The sequence below is a fragment of the Lissotriton vulgaris genome, chromosome 1_1 (genome assembly GCF_964263255.1).
Source record: "Lissotriton vulgaris chromosome 1_1, aLisVul1.2, whole genome shotgun sequence".
Taxonomy (NCBI): Eukaryota; Metazoa; Chordata; class Amphibia; order Caudata; family Salamandridae; genus Lissotriton; species Lissotriton vulgaris.
The window spans coordinates 971,780,848-971,796,042 of NC_141685.1; the positions used below are offsets into that span (position 1 = coordinate 971,780,848).

A 15,195-nucleotide genomic window follows, 5' to 3' on the forward strand; every position below is an offset into this window, starting at 1 on the left:
GCCGGCAGTGGGAGTCGGGATATGGGTCTGTAGTGGTTAGGATCGTTTTTATCCAGATAGTTTTTTTTTTTATTAAAGAGAGTATTGAGGCAGTTTTCCACCTCCTGGGATATTCGTCTAAATCTATGATGGTGTTAAACAGGGAGGTAAGGGTGGTGGCAACAACCTCTGGAACATTTTTAAGTACCGCAACAGGGCATGGGTCATTGCGAGAGCCAGACCAAGACGCCCACAAAAGGCTTATGACCTCAGAGGTCTGTAGCGGACTAAAATCCTCTAGTCTATCTGTTGCGGACCTGAATCTTGACTCACGGCTGACTGCTGCATCCCCCACCTCCCCCTGCGCCTTGGAAAAGGAGGCGAAGATCCCTTCCACCATATTCCGAAAAAAGGAGGATAGCGATTCACACAGCGCAGGGCTACTGTGTGAAGTGGGTTTGGTGGGGATCGTCAAATTCGAGATGGTCCTAAACAGTTCTCTGGAAGATGAATTGGCCTCCTTCATCTCCTCCGCGAAGTAGGCTTTCTTGGTATCAAGAGTAATTTCTAGTATCTGGTGAGGCGTTCTTTGTACTTTTCTTAATGGCATGTGCTGAGGGGCTATCAGATTTGGATCTGCTCCTGATGTAGCAGACTGCTTTCTGTGGGAAGGGCAGGACAAAGGAGAGGGCACTTTTCAAAAAGGAACAGACCCCTAACACAAACTTCAATGACTCAGATCCTAAATCACATTTGGGGCCTCGAAATGGACTATAAGAAGGTGAGCTTGAGGGCCCCCAAAGTGGTCAGCTGTCAATTATCCATTCAGGCGGTGCGAGGAGGAGAAGTTCTGCAAGACTTCAGTCTTTGCCCAGGGCTGGAGGCTAAGGTCTGCCAGTCTCCCAGCTGGGTGAGAGGTCATCACCCAGGGATATCCAATATTTTTGTCACTGGAACACCAGTGCCTGTCTGCTTGCCAAAAACCAGTGTGCACTGTGAAGAAGAGGAGGGTGCTGGGGGAGCAAGGGTGGGGGGAGATGGTGCTGCACCAATCAGGTTGTCACCCACGTTCAAGTTGGTGACCCTGTATGCCAGAGGGTGCCGCCATAAAGTTAGCCTTGGTCAGCATCACTGCTGTGCTGAGCGGGCCTCAGTCCATGTGCAGAGAAAATTAGGCGATCCCCTTGGCCAGTTAGGTCTATTGAGAAGATTACTACATTGCCCATTGGGCTGTAGCTGTGTGCGGAGTAATGTCAGTGACCCTGAGAAGGCCTACAGTCTGGTTCAAGCCATCGTCATGAGGAGAGGCAGCTTGGGTAACCCATGAGGGCCCAATCCCCAAATGATTAGAACCAGAGAAACTTCAGTCTCCCTGGAGAAAGAGCCATAGATGCCCATGCGCTGTCCCTGCAGAGCTGTGAGCGGTACTCACCAACAGCAGCCGCTCCCTCCTGAGACTCTAGTTGTGGGACCCATCCAGGAGTGGGTAAGACTGATCACAGGGCCGGAAGACCCCGGGAAACTTGTTCTACTACATAGCACTTTCGGTGATGGAAAACATGACTTATCAGAGTAAGAGTGGGACTCGAGACTCTGACTACTAGTGGAGCCTAGCCTGAATGTCTCCTATACTGAATGTTGAATAACTACTACCAGTAGTGAGAAGGAAGTGGGACTTAGGGAATTGCCTATTGAACACTAGAGGCCTGACCTCGGGGAGCTGTCTGTATTGTTTGTGTATAACATATTTAATTTAATGTTCATGTATAAATACTCCTCCTTTTGTCAAGAAAGAAAGTATTTGACTGGATAAATATTTATTGCTGCTATAGAACGTATTTTGAGCAGTGGGTCTGTGTTCACTCACCTAAATCTACCTTTCCCTGAGAAGACCTGGAATGCTTGACCTGCACTACCACTGACAGTCCAGTGCTGAAGGTGTACTGGGCTCAGCAGCTCAGAACCCATAGTAGGTCGGGCCCCGGAACATCAGGAGTAAAAGACCTCTACCCCTACGTTTGGGTCCAGTAGCTCCTGCTTGCCCCATGGCCCTCTAAAAAGGTTTTCTGGCACCTATTATCTCAAGCATACACTTGTTGCTCGGGTTTGGAAGAGAGATACCTTGCATTGAGGTGATGAAGGCTCTTAAACACATTGCATATGATTTTTAAAAGTAATGCAGTATTAATCTGCGCAACCTTAAGTGTAACTCAGAAAAAGAGACCATCCTAAACTTTGTTCTGTAAACAATTTCTCTAGTTGGTACCATGGTGATTATTGGAAAATATAGTGTGTTACACCTAACACTTTAAAGGAAACAATAAAAGTCACTAGGATCCAATGAATGTTTCGCAGAGACTGCAGAATCAGAGTTTCTATATTGTGAATGCATCCCCAATTCAAACGACAGTAGGAAACAAATTAACAAATACTCACCAGATGATAGTAAAGCATGGTTAGGTTCCACAGGTGTGCTGTCATCAGACTGCAGTGCAGACAGCTCAATACATTCAAGCTCCTCTTTGATGGCATAATCATGGCATGAAAGTGGCCCCTATAACAACGAGAGAGAAAATGATATTTTAGTTTTATTAATCTCACTAGAGATTTTCCTTTCCTGCTTTAATAAAAAAAAAATCAGCTATATGCCATCAACTAAATCCTAGTACGATAACCTACTTTGCTCTGCCTGGTCTATAAGTGTTGCACAATTAGAGTCTCTTGACCTCAACTGTCATTGGAGTACACAGTTTAGATTACGAAATAAATCCTTAACCCTTTCCATGCGTCGGTTGGCCCCCGGCCGTCCGACATCACGGTGGACGTGTGCGTCGGACGGCCGGGGGCCATCCGATCAGCGCACGTGACAAATCCGCCCACACCGTGGCGGAATGTCTGAAGTGGCGAAGCGGTTAATAATAAAGAGAGGGTAAGTGGTGCTGAAAAAATAGCCACTCAAGCTCCATCATCATGAAAGAGATGCTGACTGCTCAACAGACACCTTAGCATGAAAGTACGCAAAGCAGCACCTTGCTGGGGCCACAAACAGGAACTCTGTAACGACAATGCTTAGGGTGACATTGAACCAGAACAGTGTTATGATCCATAAAATCACCCCACTTATTGTTTAGCATAATAAAAGCACCTGAACCATGTAAATGTCCAGCTACAATTACCATTTATGACTTGCACTGTGACCTATATGCACAGCATTGAACCATGACGTACAATTCAGCTAGTTAAACAATTTTCATTTACATACCTAGATCCTCGTCGATTAGGGTGCTAAACTGCAGAAATTTCCCCAAAACTTTTTTTTTTTAATAGCCTAGACCTGCATGGAATGGGAGCCATAAGCTGGAGCTAAGCTGTGACAAAATAGATCAGCATTCTACTATTAAAGTTTTTTTTATACTTTACATCGAGTTACGTATGAGTGCTGTCTACCATTCGATGGAGCAAGGATTCGCATATGAAGCGACTTGCTCGTACTCATGAACCTCGAATAATATATAACGAAATAACCAACATGTTTGTCTTACTAATTTACCTCTTCTTCATCTATATTGGGAAACCGAGAGAAGCTTGCTTATGTGTTTTCTAATCCTAATACGCTTGCATTTAAAATGGCTGCTGCTACATGGGAATTTCGCACTAGTGCTAAAATGATGGTTCTATGTTCTCACCTGCGAGAAGCTTGCATTGCTGCTTTCGCTAAGCTGTTCGTTCTGCTTTATCCTAATGCTATAGTTATTATTAAGGTAATGGTATAGTATAGAGATTCATGGTATACAGTGTAATCATTTATTACCGTGTTCTAAATTGTTTCCTTTTACTTTTCATGTATCGTACTCTTTGGGCCTGGGAGGTGCTTATTACTCCATTTTGGAAGTCCCTTCTACGCATGTCAGCCAAGGAGGGAAAATGAGCTTCGCAGCATTGGAACCCAGCCAGATGGCAGCAACAGCCAAGATGCGCCTGAGAACCCGACCTACGACCCAGCTAGAAGAAGCTGAACTGTACTAAAATTGTTACAATTGTATTCAATGTTATATTCACCATTGTATACCAAAGGCATATGTCATGAGAACCTGGAATTTAAGGGGCGGACACTAAATTTAAATAAGGAGACTGAAAAAGTCTAAAATTTAGGTGGTGTGATGACCTGTCCTTCTCCTTTGTCCAATCAAAATTGGGGATCCTTACACTTGCAACATTGGGGGGTGGTACACGGACCTGAAAAACAGTATAATTAGCTTAGGTTTAGCTAGAGAAATTGTCTGACTTGTCTGATTAGCTGACCTGTCACTGACCCAACGCACTCAATAGGTGACTGAAAGCAGAGAGCTGCGGAGCACTCAGTCGGGAGGTTCGAGAACCCAATCGGGGTTTTTGGGAAGTGAAAGTGCTGGCGAAGCACTTTGCTGATAAAATTTATAACCCAGTCGGGGTTTTGGCAGATTCCTTGCAGAGAGGGAGTAGCGCAGGCGTTGCAACCGAAGCTGCGGTGTTGGTCTTAACCTTTGGTGAACCGGTACTGATCCAAATTCTGGGGTTATCCTGTCCTGATTGTCCATGAGCTGCACCTGCTCGCCTACTGGCACTGAAGTCTTTGGGGTTCCTCCTGGCTTTTCCAACTGACCCGTGGCCAGGGTTGGTCTTCACTCTATCATAGGTAAATATAAGTCTGTGTGGGTGTTTGTTGATTAATTTGCATTCCTTTTCTCCCCATCCCGAATTTACAAAGCTTGATTGCATATGTTCCTTTTCTTTCCCGTCCCTTGGTAAATGAGATATTCATGTATTACTGACTATTAGCATGTTCCAATTTTCAACCCACCTTTAGTCAATGCTAAATCGTTTCTATATAGTATATGTTCCTCCCTTTAGGAGATAAGTTGAATCTATAGAATGTTCCAACTCTTACCTTCCCTATAGTTTAATTGTGCTGAAACCGAATTCTCGAATTACATAGTTGTATTTCTCCTTTTCAAACTGTCAGTGAATTGCGAAAGTCTTTGGGTTTAGTATGTTGCCTTTCTTTACCCTCCTTTAATCAAGTTACAAAAGATTGTTTTCTAAATTTAGCATGTTCTTTGTTTTTACCTTCCCTTTACTTTAAGTTTCTAAATGCTTAGCATACTCTATCTTATTCATAGCCATACATTGTTTCTGATTTTAGTTATTGATAGTCTTAGTGCCTTCAACCTTTGGCTCATGACATATAATGATGATTAGATAAAAGAGTTTGAACCTACCCTGACTCTATGCTTAATATATAATTACCAATGTTATGATATTTTGAGTGCCTTACCCATAACAACTCCCTGAACCATTGTGGGAAGATACCTAGTGTCAACTTTTGTAGGATACTAGTATAGGAATTAGTAATAGAAATCGTAATATACTGGTAGTAGAGCGTGAGTTACCCAAATAAAGGTTAAGGTATATGATTTTGGAATTATGGGCCCAGGTGAGTATCTGTATAAATTCTAGTTGGGTGACCTGCGCGCTCTATCACCTAGGTAGAGAGAAATATCCTTATCTTCAATTAAACACCCTTCTTGCGGGTAGTGGGAAACGGTTAGGAATAATACACATCAGTCATCTCCAGTCTTGAGGCAGATCTTTCTCCTACATGGATTAAGGAAGCAAGCTGGAGCCACTGCTTTCTGTTTGGTGTGTTTTTTTCGTGGAGAAGTGACAATCAAAATGTAATTGTGATAAGAAGGAAAGGATGTTAGTCCCCTTGGTGGTATCTGGACAGAAGATGCTCATGAAAATGCTACGGGACACCATGGTCATTAACTCTTGCATATTCTGGTATGGTGGTGGCCATCTTAGGTTGAAAAAACGGTTCTCATGGCTCACAGCTTTTTTGTCAGGCAACAATGTTACAATGTTTCTGCAGCCAGGTCCTTGCTTTACAGATCTCAGATTTCCATTGCCAAGACTCGTTGCTTTCTAAAGATTTGTACTGATGCATACTTGAACACAGAAATATTTCCAAAACAGTTGTGTTGTTGATGAAGACCAACTGTGAACGATGACTAACACTTACCTAAACTCTTCTAAGACTTGAGGATGTTACGCTGGACTAAGAGCTATCCTGTGACACAAAGTAGTAAGGATTCTTCAAAGTGATTATGTTGGACAAGTATACAAAAATATTGCATTATATTATGCATATATGAATAACTAAAAATAGGGAACAAATGAATATTAACATTGTTGGTTATTTTTCAGTTCTACATCAGTCAAAGAGAAACTATTACTCAACTTCCTTAAGAGAATGCATAATGACAAAGCCTGAGGTATTTATTCACACTAGATTCCATATGTAAGTTCTAGATACACATTCTCTCTATGTTTTAGGTTTCAGGAGTTACCAGTTTCACATCAAAGTAGAGAGTTCATTAAATTGATAAATAGCTACGGTATACATTAAGTATTAGAGGTAAGAGCAAACCAGGAAACAACCATCACAACGCAACTTTCACAACGCACTACCATTATAACGAAACTTTTACAATGTAAGATCCATTACACTGCATGCTATTACAACGCATGCCATTGCAACGTAAGTATGGGTAAGTATTTAATTTAAATAACATTCTTTTTAATTTTCTTAAATTAATTTAATTATTTTAATTATTCTTATTTTTAATTAAATTTAATTTATTTTAATTAAACCCCCTGGAGTTAGAATAGTAATTTTAACCCCTACACTATCCAACACTTACCCTACTATTACACCCCCCTGGAGTTAGAATAGTAATTTTAACCCCTACACTATCCAACACTTACTCTACTATTACACCCCCCCGTGGAGTTAGAATAGTAATTTTAACCCCTACACTATCCAACGCTCACTGTACTATTACACCCCCCTGGAGTTAGAATAGTAAATTAAAATATATATATTTTTTAAATAATTTAAACAAAAAAAATAAACATTTTTGTAATTAAATTAAAATTTAATTAATATTAATAAAATTAAATACTTACCTATACTTACGTTGTAATGGCATGCGTTGTAATAGCATCTACGTTGTAATGGATTTTGCGTTGTAAAAGTTGCGTTGAGATGGTATGCGTTGTGAATGTATGCGTTGTAACGTCTTACATTCGAGCAAACCATGTACGTAAGATATCTCCATCTTACAGATATAGACTATAATAAAAAGGGTTGGAGGAGCACTCGCTTATTCCAAATTTTGTACGAAAAAAATTGGTGCTACAGCACTACACTTGCTGTCAACCCAAGTGTAAATCAATGAAAATTGTAACAAGTTAGTAAACTTGCTGGTGCTGTGCACTGTTCACTAGGTCCTAAAACCCCAAACTGTCTTAAACCATTCAGAGTTGTAAATACGAAACAACTTCAACCATATTTTGTTTAAACAAACTTCATTTTTCATTTTATATTATATATCCCTGATGTATTCAATGCAACAATATATATATATATATATATATATACATTATACAATTATAATGGGTATTACTCTCTAAACATAAGCAGTATAACTACATTTGTTCAAATGCACAAACAATAAGAAACATCAATCTTGTATGTGCCCGATGCATTTTAGGACGTAGTAGTCCCTTCCTCAGGGGTCAACCTACAAAAAAAGATTATTATTAACAAACTTTTCTCTCAACTTAAATTTACTGCACATTGCCAACATCACCCAATGCTTAACATCGTGATTTGAGCTCATAGAACATGTACTCTCAAGTGACTATTGTGCTGGTTACTTTTTGTAATTGCTGGCATAGAAAATTAATATGGTGATAGTACTCGCCTGTTACGTGGTAACAGTTGAAATTATCATTAGGGACACAGGAGGTGTTTTTCTATTGCCTTCGAGTTCTCTTTATTGTTCCTAACTATACACGCTCACGGGTGCAAACGTGTTTGAACTCATTTCCACAGAGTAGGTTGAGGCAACAAAAGGATATCACCATATTATTGTGATACCCATTATAATTTATAATTGTATAATGAATATATATATATATATATATATATATATACACACACACACATATATACAAGAAAAAATGAAGTTTGTTTAAACAAAATATGGTTGAAGTTGTTTCGTATTTACAACTCTGAATGGTTTAAGAGAGTTTTGGGTTTTAGGACAAAGTGAACAGTGCACAGCACCAGCAAGTTTACTAACTTGTAACAGTTTACAGATATAGACAATATACTGCCTTATTCCACTCCAAATTATGTTTGATGTTTTGGATTAAGCTCCATCTTTATTGTGTGTGAAACTTCTCCTACTCAAAAAACAAATATCTTTAACGAAAAATGATTTACGAAAACCACTGACAAAACACAACCATTAACTTGTTTTAAATATATTATTTGGTCTGTTTTAGTCCTGAGGAAACCCGTCATGATGTATCGTAAATAACACTTGATCACAGGGTTAAAAGTCAACGACATTACGTTATGCCCTATGTCAGCTATCCTTGGAATATGTAAAGAAAATATAAGGATACCATGAACAAAACATTTTTGGGACATTTTGATTTTTTGTGGTTTTGAAGTCTCCTGTTCGTGTATGTGATCACATGGAGATTTGTGATATTCACTATGTATATGTTAATGTGATATTTTTTTCGTTAGGTTCACTGGACAGCCGTTGAAAAGAGAAAAATGAAAATAGATAGATATACATGTTTTGATACATGAAAATAATATATTTAAACAAGTTATTGGTTGTGTTGGGTCAGTGGTTTTTGTAAATCATTTTTCTTTAAAGATATGTGTTTTTTTAGTACAAATTTCACACAAGCTTGAGGGATCATGCATAGGCCTTTTTAATGTTTAATGAAAAACATTATTTTACAATTGTCCTTGAGGGGATTTCGTTCCCCAGACAGAACTGTTTGTAGCTCATAACTGCATGCCCAGGTTCTGAGGGACACGGGGTAACCCCATTATATGTAATGCCATCTTCGTTGTGGTCTCAACATTCTATTAATGTGGATTGCTGAACCAGTCAATATTAGTTTGAACCTAATGAAAAAGTTCCTGAGCATAGCTCAAGGACCCTTGCGCCCGAGGCGGAAGCAGGAATCTGCCGAATTTCTGCTGCTTTCATAAAGCAAAACGTTTTTTTTACCCACTGTAAGCATCTGAAATACCCTCAATTGTGTCTCTCAAAAAGTCTAGTACAGACACCAACTAATTTTTATAAGACTTAGATGCTATAAAAACTGTTCCATTGCCAAGTTTGCTCATTGTACCAAACACCGCTCCAATTTGGTCAAGTGACCCAGCGAAAAACACATGGTTTATTCTTCTTGATTAACATTTTGCCTTTTTTCTCTACTGCTGTATATCCCAAAAGCCAGGTATTTTCCGCTTTCAGTTTCTTCGGGTTCCAACTCTCCCCTGGGGTATACCAAGTCATCTATCTTTTCACAAGCACTTAAGTCAGACCTGGTTACCCTTGTATTTCCATGAGGGATCACTTTGGTTCTGTACATTGATAACTTGTTGATTGGTTCTGACTCTTTGACATAGTGCACGGTTGATTCTTTTTACTTGCTCACTGCATTTGCTAAGCAAGGGCATAAAACGTCCAAAGAAAAGTTTCAATTTTTGTTCACACCATGTTCTATAGCTGGGTCGTAGCATCTTGGCAGGAAAAAGATGACGCATCAAGCAGGCCTCGAAATATCCACTCACTCAATTCTATAGTTAATCAGATTTTATTACGGCAACCTATTTATAGGGCCTACTGGAGAGAGTTTGGGCTGGCAAAAAAAACAGGTGTTCCATTCATTCAGAAAGTGAGTGAACAATAAAGTGGTCTTTAAATTCAGTTTTTTATCTTGTCATATTTGCAGTACATTCAAAGACAGATCAAATGCCAGTGTATGTCCTCTTACAAATTTATGGTTTACTTTAACCGGGAGATTGGAGAAGGGGCATAGAAAAAAGAAGCTTGGTCAACAAATTTGGGGCAATGTCACTAATCATCTAGAGTCTGTCATTTGATGGTTTGTTTTCATTATTCGTTTTTCCCTACAGTTTTATTGATATCTGTTGAATCTTGGACTATTTTATTGTATTTCTTTCTCTGACTGCAAAGTTAGAGGATTTTGAAAGTGAACTGTCTGTCAATCATTAATCGAAAGATGGTAAGATGTCAGTTTTTTCCCCTAATACTATTTAAATAGCTTGTAAATGAACAGCACAAATATTTCAAACTTTATCACCAATTACGAAAGCATATTAGTTCTGTAATTAACAGGTGTGATGGTAACTTAACAGGATGAAAACAAATAATAAAACTTAACTTGGTGATGTGCACATGATAAATATTTGTTAAAACCCGATATCCAAACATTATCTTTTGGATGCTATGTAGTTTTTATCAGTATAACTGCATGTCAGTGAGAAATGTTTTGGTCATGTAAATGCAAATTATGCCACAAATTACAGCACACAACCAAATCATACTTTAGTAACATTTTAATTAAAAGTGAGAGTTTTTTGTGCTCAATATCTGTTAATTAGATTTTCAACAATCGGTACAATAACAAAGCAGAGAATGGCACCATATCAGTCGTGGTTTTGAGGCAAGCTTGATACATATATACGCATTACACTGTCCGACAGTTGCAATATTTAGAAATGTTATGACAAGCTATCCATATTGCGGCCAAAAAGGCCTATGGTAAGGGAGATATTTTAAGAGAAAATGATAGAAGAAACCATGGCATTAACATGCAGGGATAATAAAATGGACCTTGTGTATGTGTCGACTGACATAGAAGCATGAGGGCAGGGCCCGCTAAACAATATCTCCCCTTCCCCTGAATCTGGAATGCTAGCGATGCGATGGAGTGACTGATGGAAGGCGATCGGGAGTTGCCCAGCAAGGACCAGACATGGAGACCAAAAAGCCGAACAGTAGGACTTAAACTAAAACTAAAGGTAAGGGAACTTTGAGGTTAGCAGGATAGGAAAGGAGGGGGATAGTGCCAGCAAGTGTTATAGGCCTATGGAGGGAAGAGCGGCAATGGGTAGCAGAGGGGACCTCGGTGGAGCAGGACCACCCTTCCAATAATGTAGGGGGTGCCATTGTGCTGCTATGGATATTCATCAGTTAAACAGGTGATGGGCTCGGATATTATGTGACCAGAAAAAAGCGATATTACATGTAGTCAATCAAGGGTTGCCCAAGCCATGTAAATTACTTTTCAATGAATGAAATGTTATGCAGCATTTGCTCCATGGCTAGGATGTGCAACCGCATTGTAAACTAAGACGTTACAGAAGAGGCAGCTGTGGTTTTCCAGGCTTTGGCTATTAGTAGCTTTGTTGCTCACGTGATATAGCGGATGAGATACCAGTCCTCATGGGTTGCTGCTGTTAGAGTAGCCGGCAGTGTTCCTAGGATGACTGTGCAATAGTCTTCTGGTATGGGGTATCCCGGTGTGTTCTTAATACGGGCAAGGACTTCCTTCCAGAAAAGATTGATTGGGGCATGACCACCATGTATGTTGAAAATCACTGACCTGCATCTCCTACAGGAGGCTGCGGTTTGTGGGAACATGGAATGTAGGAGTGCAGGGGTGTTGGACCACTGTGTCAAGAGCTTATAAGTGGTTTCTTGTTGGGTAATACTGTAGGTTGTGGGGCTCTCACGTCACAGTAGTTCCCATTAGTCCTGGGAGTGATCTACCTCTCATTTAGCTTGATAGGTACATCAGGGGACTAAGTGGGACTGCTGTAGAACACTATGTTTTGTAGAAAATTAGATCCCTAAAAACCATGCACCAAGGTCTGGAAGGATGCAAGGGGCCTCGTAGCACCCACATTGTTAGAGGGGAAGAATGCCCAGTGGCGAAGCTGGAAGCAGTAGTGTCAAAGTTTGTTGGGACACCAAATTAGAGTTTACATTCCTTGAAGGGCTTGATGGTCACTCGTGCAATAGATCCTACAAAGTCCTATAATCACCCCTCTCTCAAGCTGGGAAACAGCCCAGGGGGAGAGCAGGCATAAAGGCTGGGTTGTGGGCTATAAGGGAGGGAAATGAGGTTCAGCCACTTTAGATCACTAATCTGTCCCATATTTCTAGACCATTTGGGTCGGGGTCACCAGGTAGATCCTACAGTGATCTACAGGTTACAGCGCGATCCAGTGCTTTTTACTTTCTTAGGCCACCCATTCAGAGATGTAGCGCAGATGGACAGCCCAGTAGTAATCTAAAAGATTGAGACATGGGAGGCCCCGGCGAATCCTAGTCAGCATTAGAAGTGTTAAAGTTGTTTTCCCTTTCAAATAAAGGATCAGTGGTCCCTTTCCATGCTTTTAATATTGTCAACAGGTATGGGGTGGGAAGTGACAAAGTACAGCAGATGAGGGAGGACATTCATTTCACCACATTTATGCAACCCAATATGGAGATGTGAAGGGGCTTCCATTTCCAAAGTCCATAGGAAAGAGGTGGTAGTGAATACAGAGGTGGTATTGTATAGAGGGGGAGCCCACTGGAAGGAGCTAATCTCGACAGTCGGGGAATCTGTTGCTGCGGGATAGTTAAGTTGAGTACTCTTGCAACACGAGAATGTTTCAAAGATGCGCAAGCTTTGGCCCACTGCGGGGAGAGAGGTTTTCGGCTTTGTCAGTGCAAGCAACAGGTCATCAGCAAAGAGTAGGGCTTTGTGTTGCTACCCCCGTGCAGGTGATTCCTGCTATAGTCCAGTCTTGTCGTACGCAGATGTCCAAGGATGCCACCAAAAGGGGGAAAAGTAAAGAGGATAGGGGACAACCCTGCTGGGTGCCCCTGTGGAATGCGAAGGATTTATTTATTGATTTATTTATTTAAAGTAGTTTTATATAGCGCTGGCTAGAGCCGAAGATATCAGAGCGCTCTACATTAGGTTCCACAATGTAACAGAAAATGATCACAATTACACATTACGTCAAAAAATAAGCAATACATTGAGAGAGGCGAGAAATATTAGTGGAGGGGGAAAGGGGAAGTTAGAAGAGGGAGGATGAGGGAAGAGACGACAGGAGAGATGAAATGAAGTCCGTCTAAAGACCGACTTGGTAGGTGACGTCCAAGGAGGGAATCCACGTCCCGTCCCCACTTTAGCTAAACAAGGTAACTCCATCGGGCATGAGTCAAAATAGCTAGGTCTCAAGTGATGAGGGAAAGTTCCCAGATAAACAGGGTGGGGACTAGGGGCCAGGACAGGTACGGGCAAAGGTCAGTGGCTGGAAAGAGGAGAAGAGTGGAGCGGGTGAGGGTAGGGGGAAGGGGGAGGGAGGAGATATGGTCAGGGGAGACGCAGGAGAGTTTGCCAAAGTCCGGCTGGGTAGGTGATGGTCAAGTAGGGAGTCCAAAGTCCATCTCCTCTTTTGCTCGCGAGGTAGCTCCACCGGGCATCAGTCAAAATGGCTAGGTCTCAGCAGGATCGGGTGACCTGGCCGTTGACTCATAGTAGCCATGGGTGCAACATAAGAAGTCCTGATTTTACTGATCATGTTGGAGACCGAGCCTATCTTGTGTAGGACCAAAGGTAGGGAGGCCCAACTGACCTGGTCAAATGCCTTATCCATGCCAAAGGAGAGAAGGCAAACGGGGATGCTGTGCATCTGAGCATTTCCAACTAAGAGAGCGAGGCACCTGCTGTCGGAGCACAGTCTCTACTTAATGAAGCTGACCTGATCAGGACAGGGATGTGGGGTTCCTATAGATAAGGTAACATGTGTCTCCATGTGTTAATGTTGTTCAAACTTTTATTTATGGTTAATTTATGCAAGCCTTTATTATTAGGGTAAGTGCTCTAAGTAAGTGTTGTAAGCTCAGACTACACTACTGCAGTGGTTCCAGTATAAACATGTGTACACACATTTTCAACGTTTCCTATTATGAGGCTAAGTGTAATGCTCCCTGAATGCTCTCTGGTTACATGCAAATATCTGCAGAAGCTTGAAAGCAAGTCTGATGATTCTTTGCTTTCAAAATAAAAAATTACATTTAGCTAAACTACTGTAAACTTTTAGGTACCATTTCTTTGCAGCATCATTCAGTACAATGTGTTGATGTATGCTACTATTTCCCCAAAATATTCTTAATGGAAAATCAGGTGAGCAGCCATGACAACGCGGGCTTTACCCCGCGCTGCCATTACGACGCTGCTTTTACAACGCAAGTCGTTACAACGACTTGTGCTGGAGGGCGCTGTTGGAAAAGGAATAGTTTAATTTTCTATTCCAACACCTTCCCTACTGTAACGTGGGCTGGAGTTGGAATAGAAAATTAAACTATTCCACAATCCAGCGCCCGTTGTAACGACTTGCGTTGTAAAAGCAGCGTCGTAATGGCAGCGCGGGGTAAAAGCCTGCGTTGTCATGTCATACATCCGGAAAATCAGTGTAGCCAGTTTCAATAAGATTATGGGAAACATCAAAATAAACAAGCATTGGAATTTGTGATCAGCCGTTCGGTTTTGTCAATGTGTGACTTGTTTTGGCATTGTTTTTGTAAAACCCTATTGATATGGGAGCTGCCCGGCCCTCACCTTTATAACAAACATTGGCTAAAGCAACAAAAAAAAATGTTGCCCAAAAGAATACATTGTCAAAGTAGTTCGTGGCATTGAACAAAACTACTTTGTTAATGATAATAAATGATAATTACGCACTTATATAGCGCACGCCTACCCGGAGGCATCTCGGAGCTTGTACGAATAGCACCGAGGAACCCTTCCTGGCTTTCCCTGTGTGGAGCCCACTCCTGGGCACCCCCAAGGTGAAGTCAGGCATCCTCAGCGTTGTTGGGGCCGTTATTCTTACTCGTTGTAAGATTCTTGAGACATTTGGTTGATAGCACCTCAGGATCCAGGAGGTGAACACCCGGTGCACCTAAGAGATTAATACTTTCGGTTTTACCATCTAGAATACCATAACTACATTCGGAGTGCAGCGGTTAATTTCCCTTTGCTGATACTTTCCTCTGGCTCACACCGCTTGTGCACCCATAAACATGTCATACGCCGACATCGCTAATTTAACTAACAACAAGGCAGATACTTTTGAATTTACCACCAATGATACGGACAGGATTTACTCACTGATCCAGGAGCCAGAATACAGTGCATCAAGTACCGGTTCAGTGCAAGCTAATATTCGCCAAATACTATTCACAGCCAAACGAGAGATCAATCAGA

At 41.2% G+C, this 15,195-nt stretch overlaps 1 protein-coding gene across 1 annotated transcript in view; it reads right to left on the minus strand.

The window, feature by feature from the left end:
• LOC147748315 (uncharacterized) overlaps window positions 1-15,195 on the minus strand; it is a 102,204-nt gene that overhangs the window by 61,973 nt on the left and 25,036 nt on the right. The window contains exon 2 of the mRNA XM_086960141.1: window positions 2,416-2,533. Within this exon, the coding sequence (XP_086816267.1) occupies window positions 2,416-2,533 (118 nt within the window). The remainder of the gene's footprint in view (window positions 1-2,415; window positions 2,534-15,195) is intronic.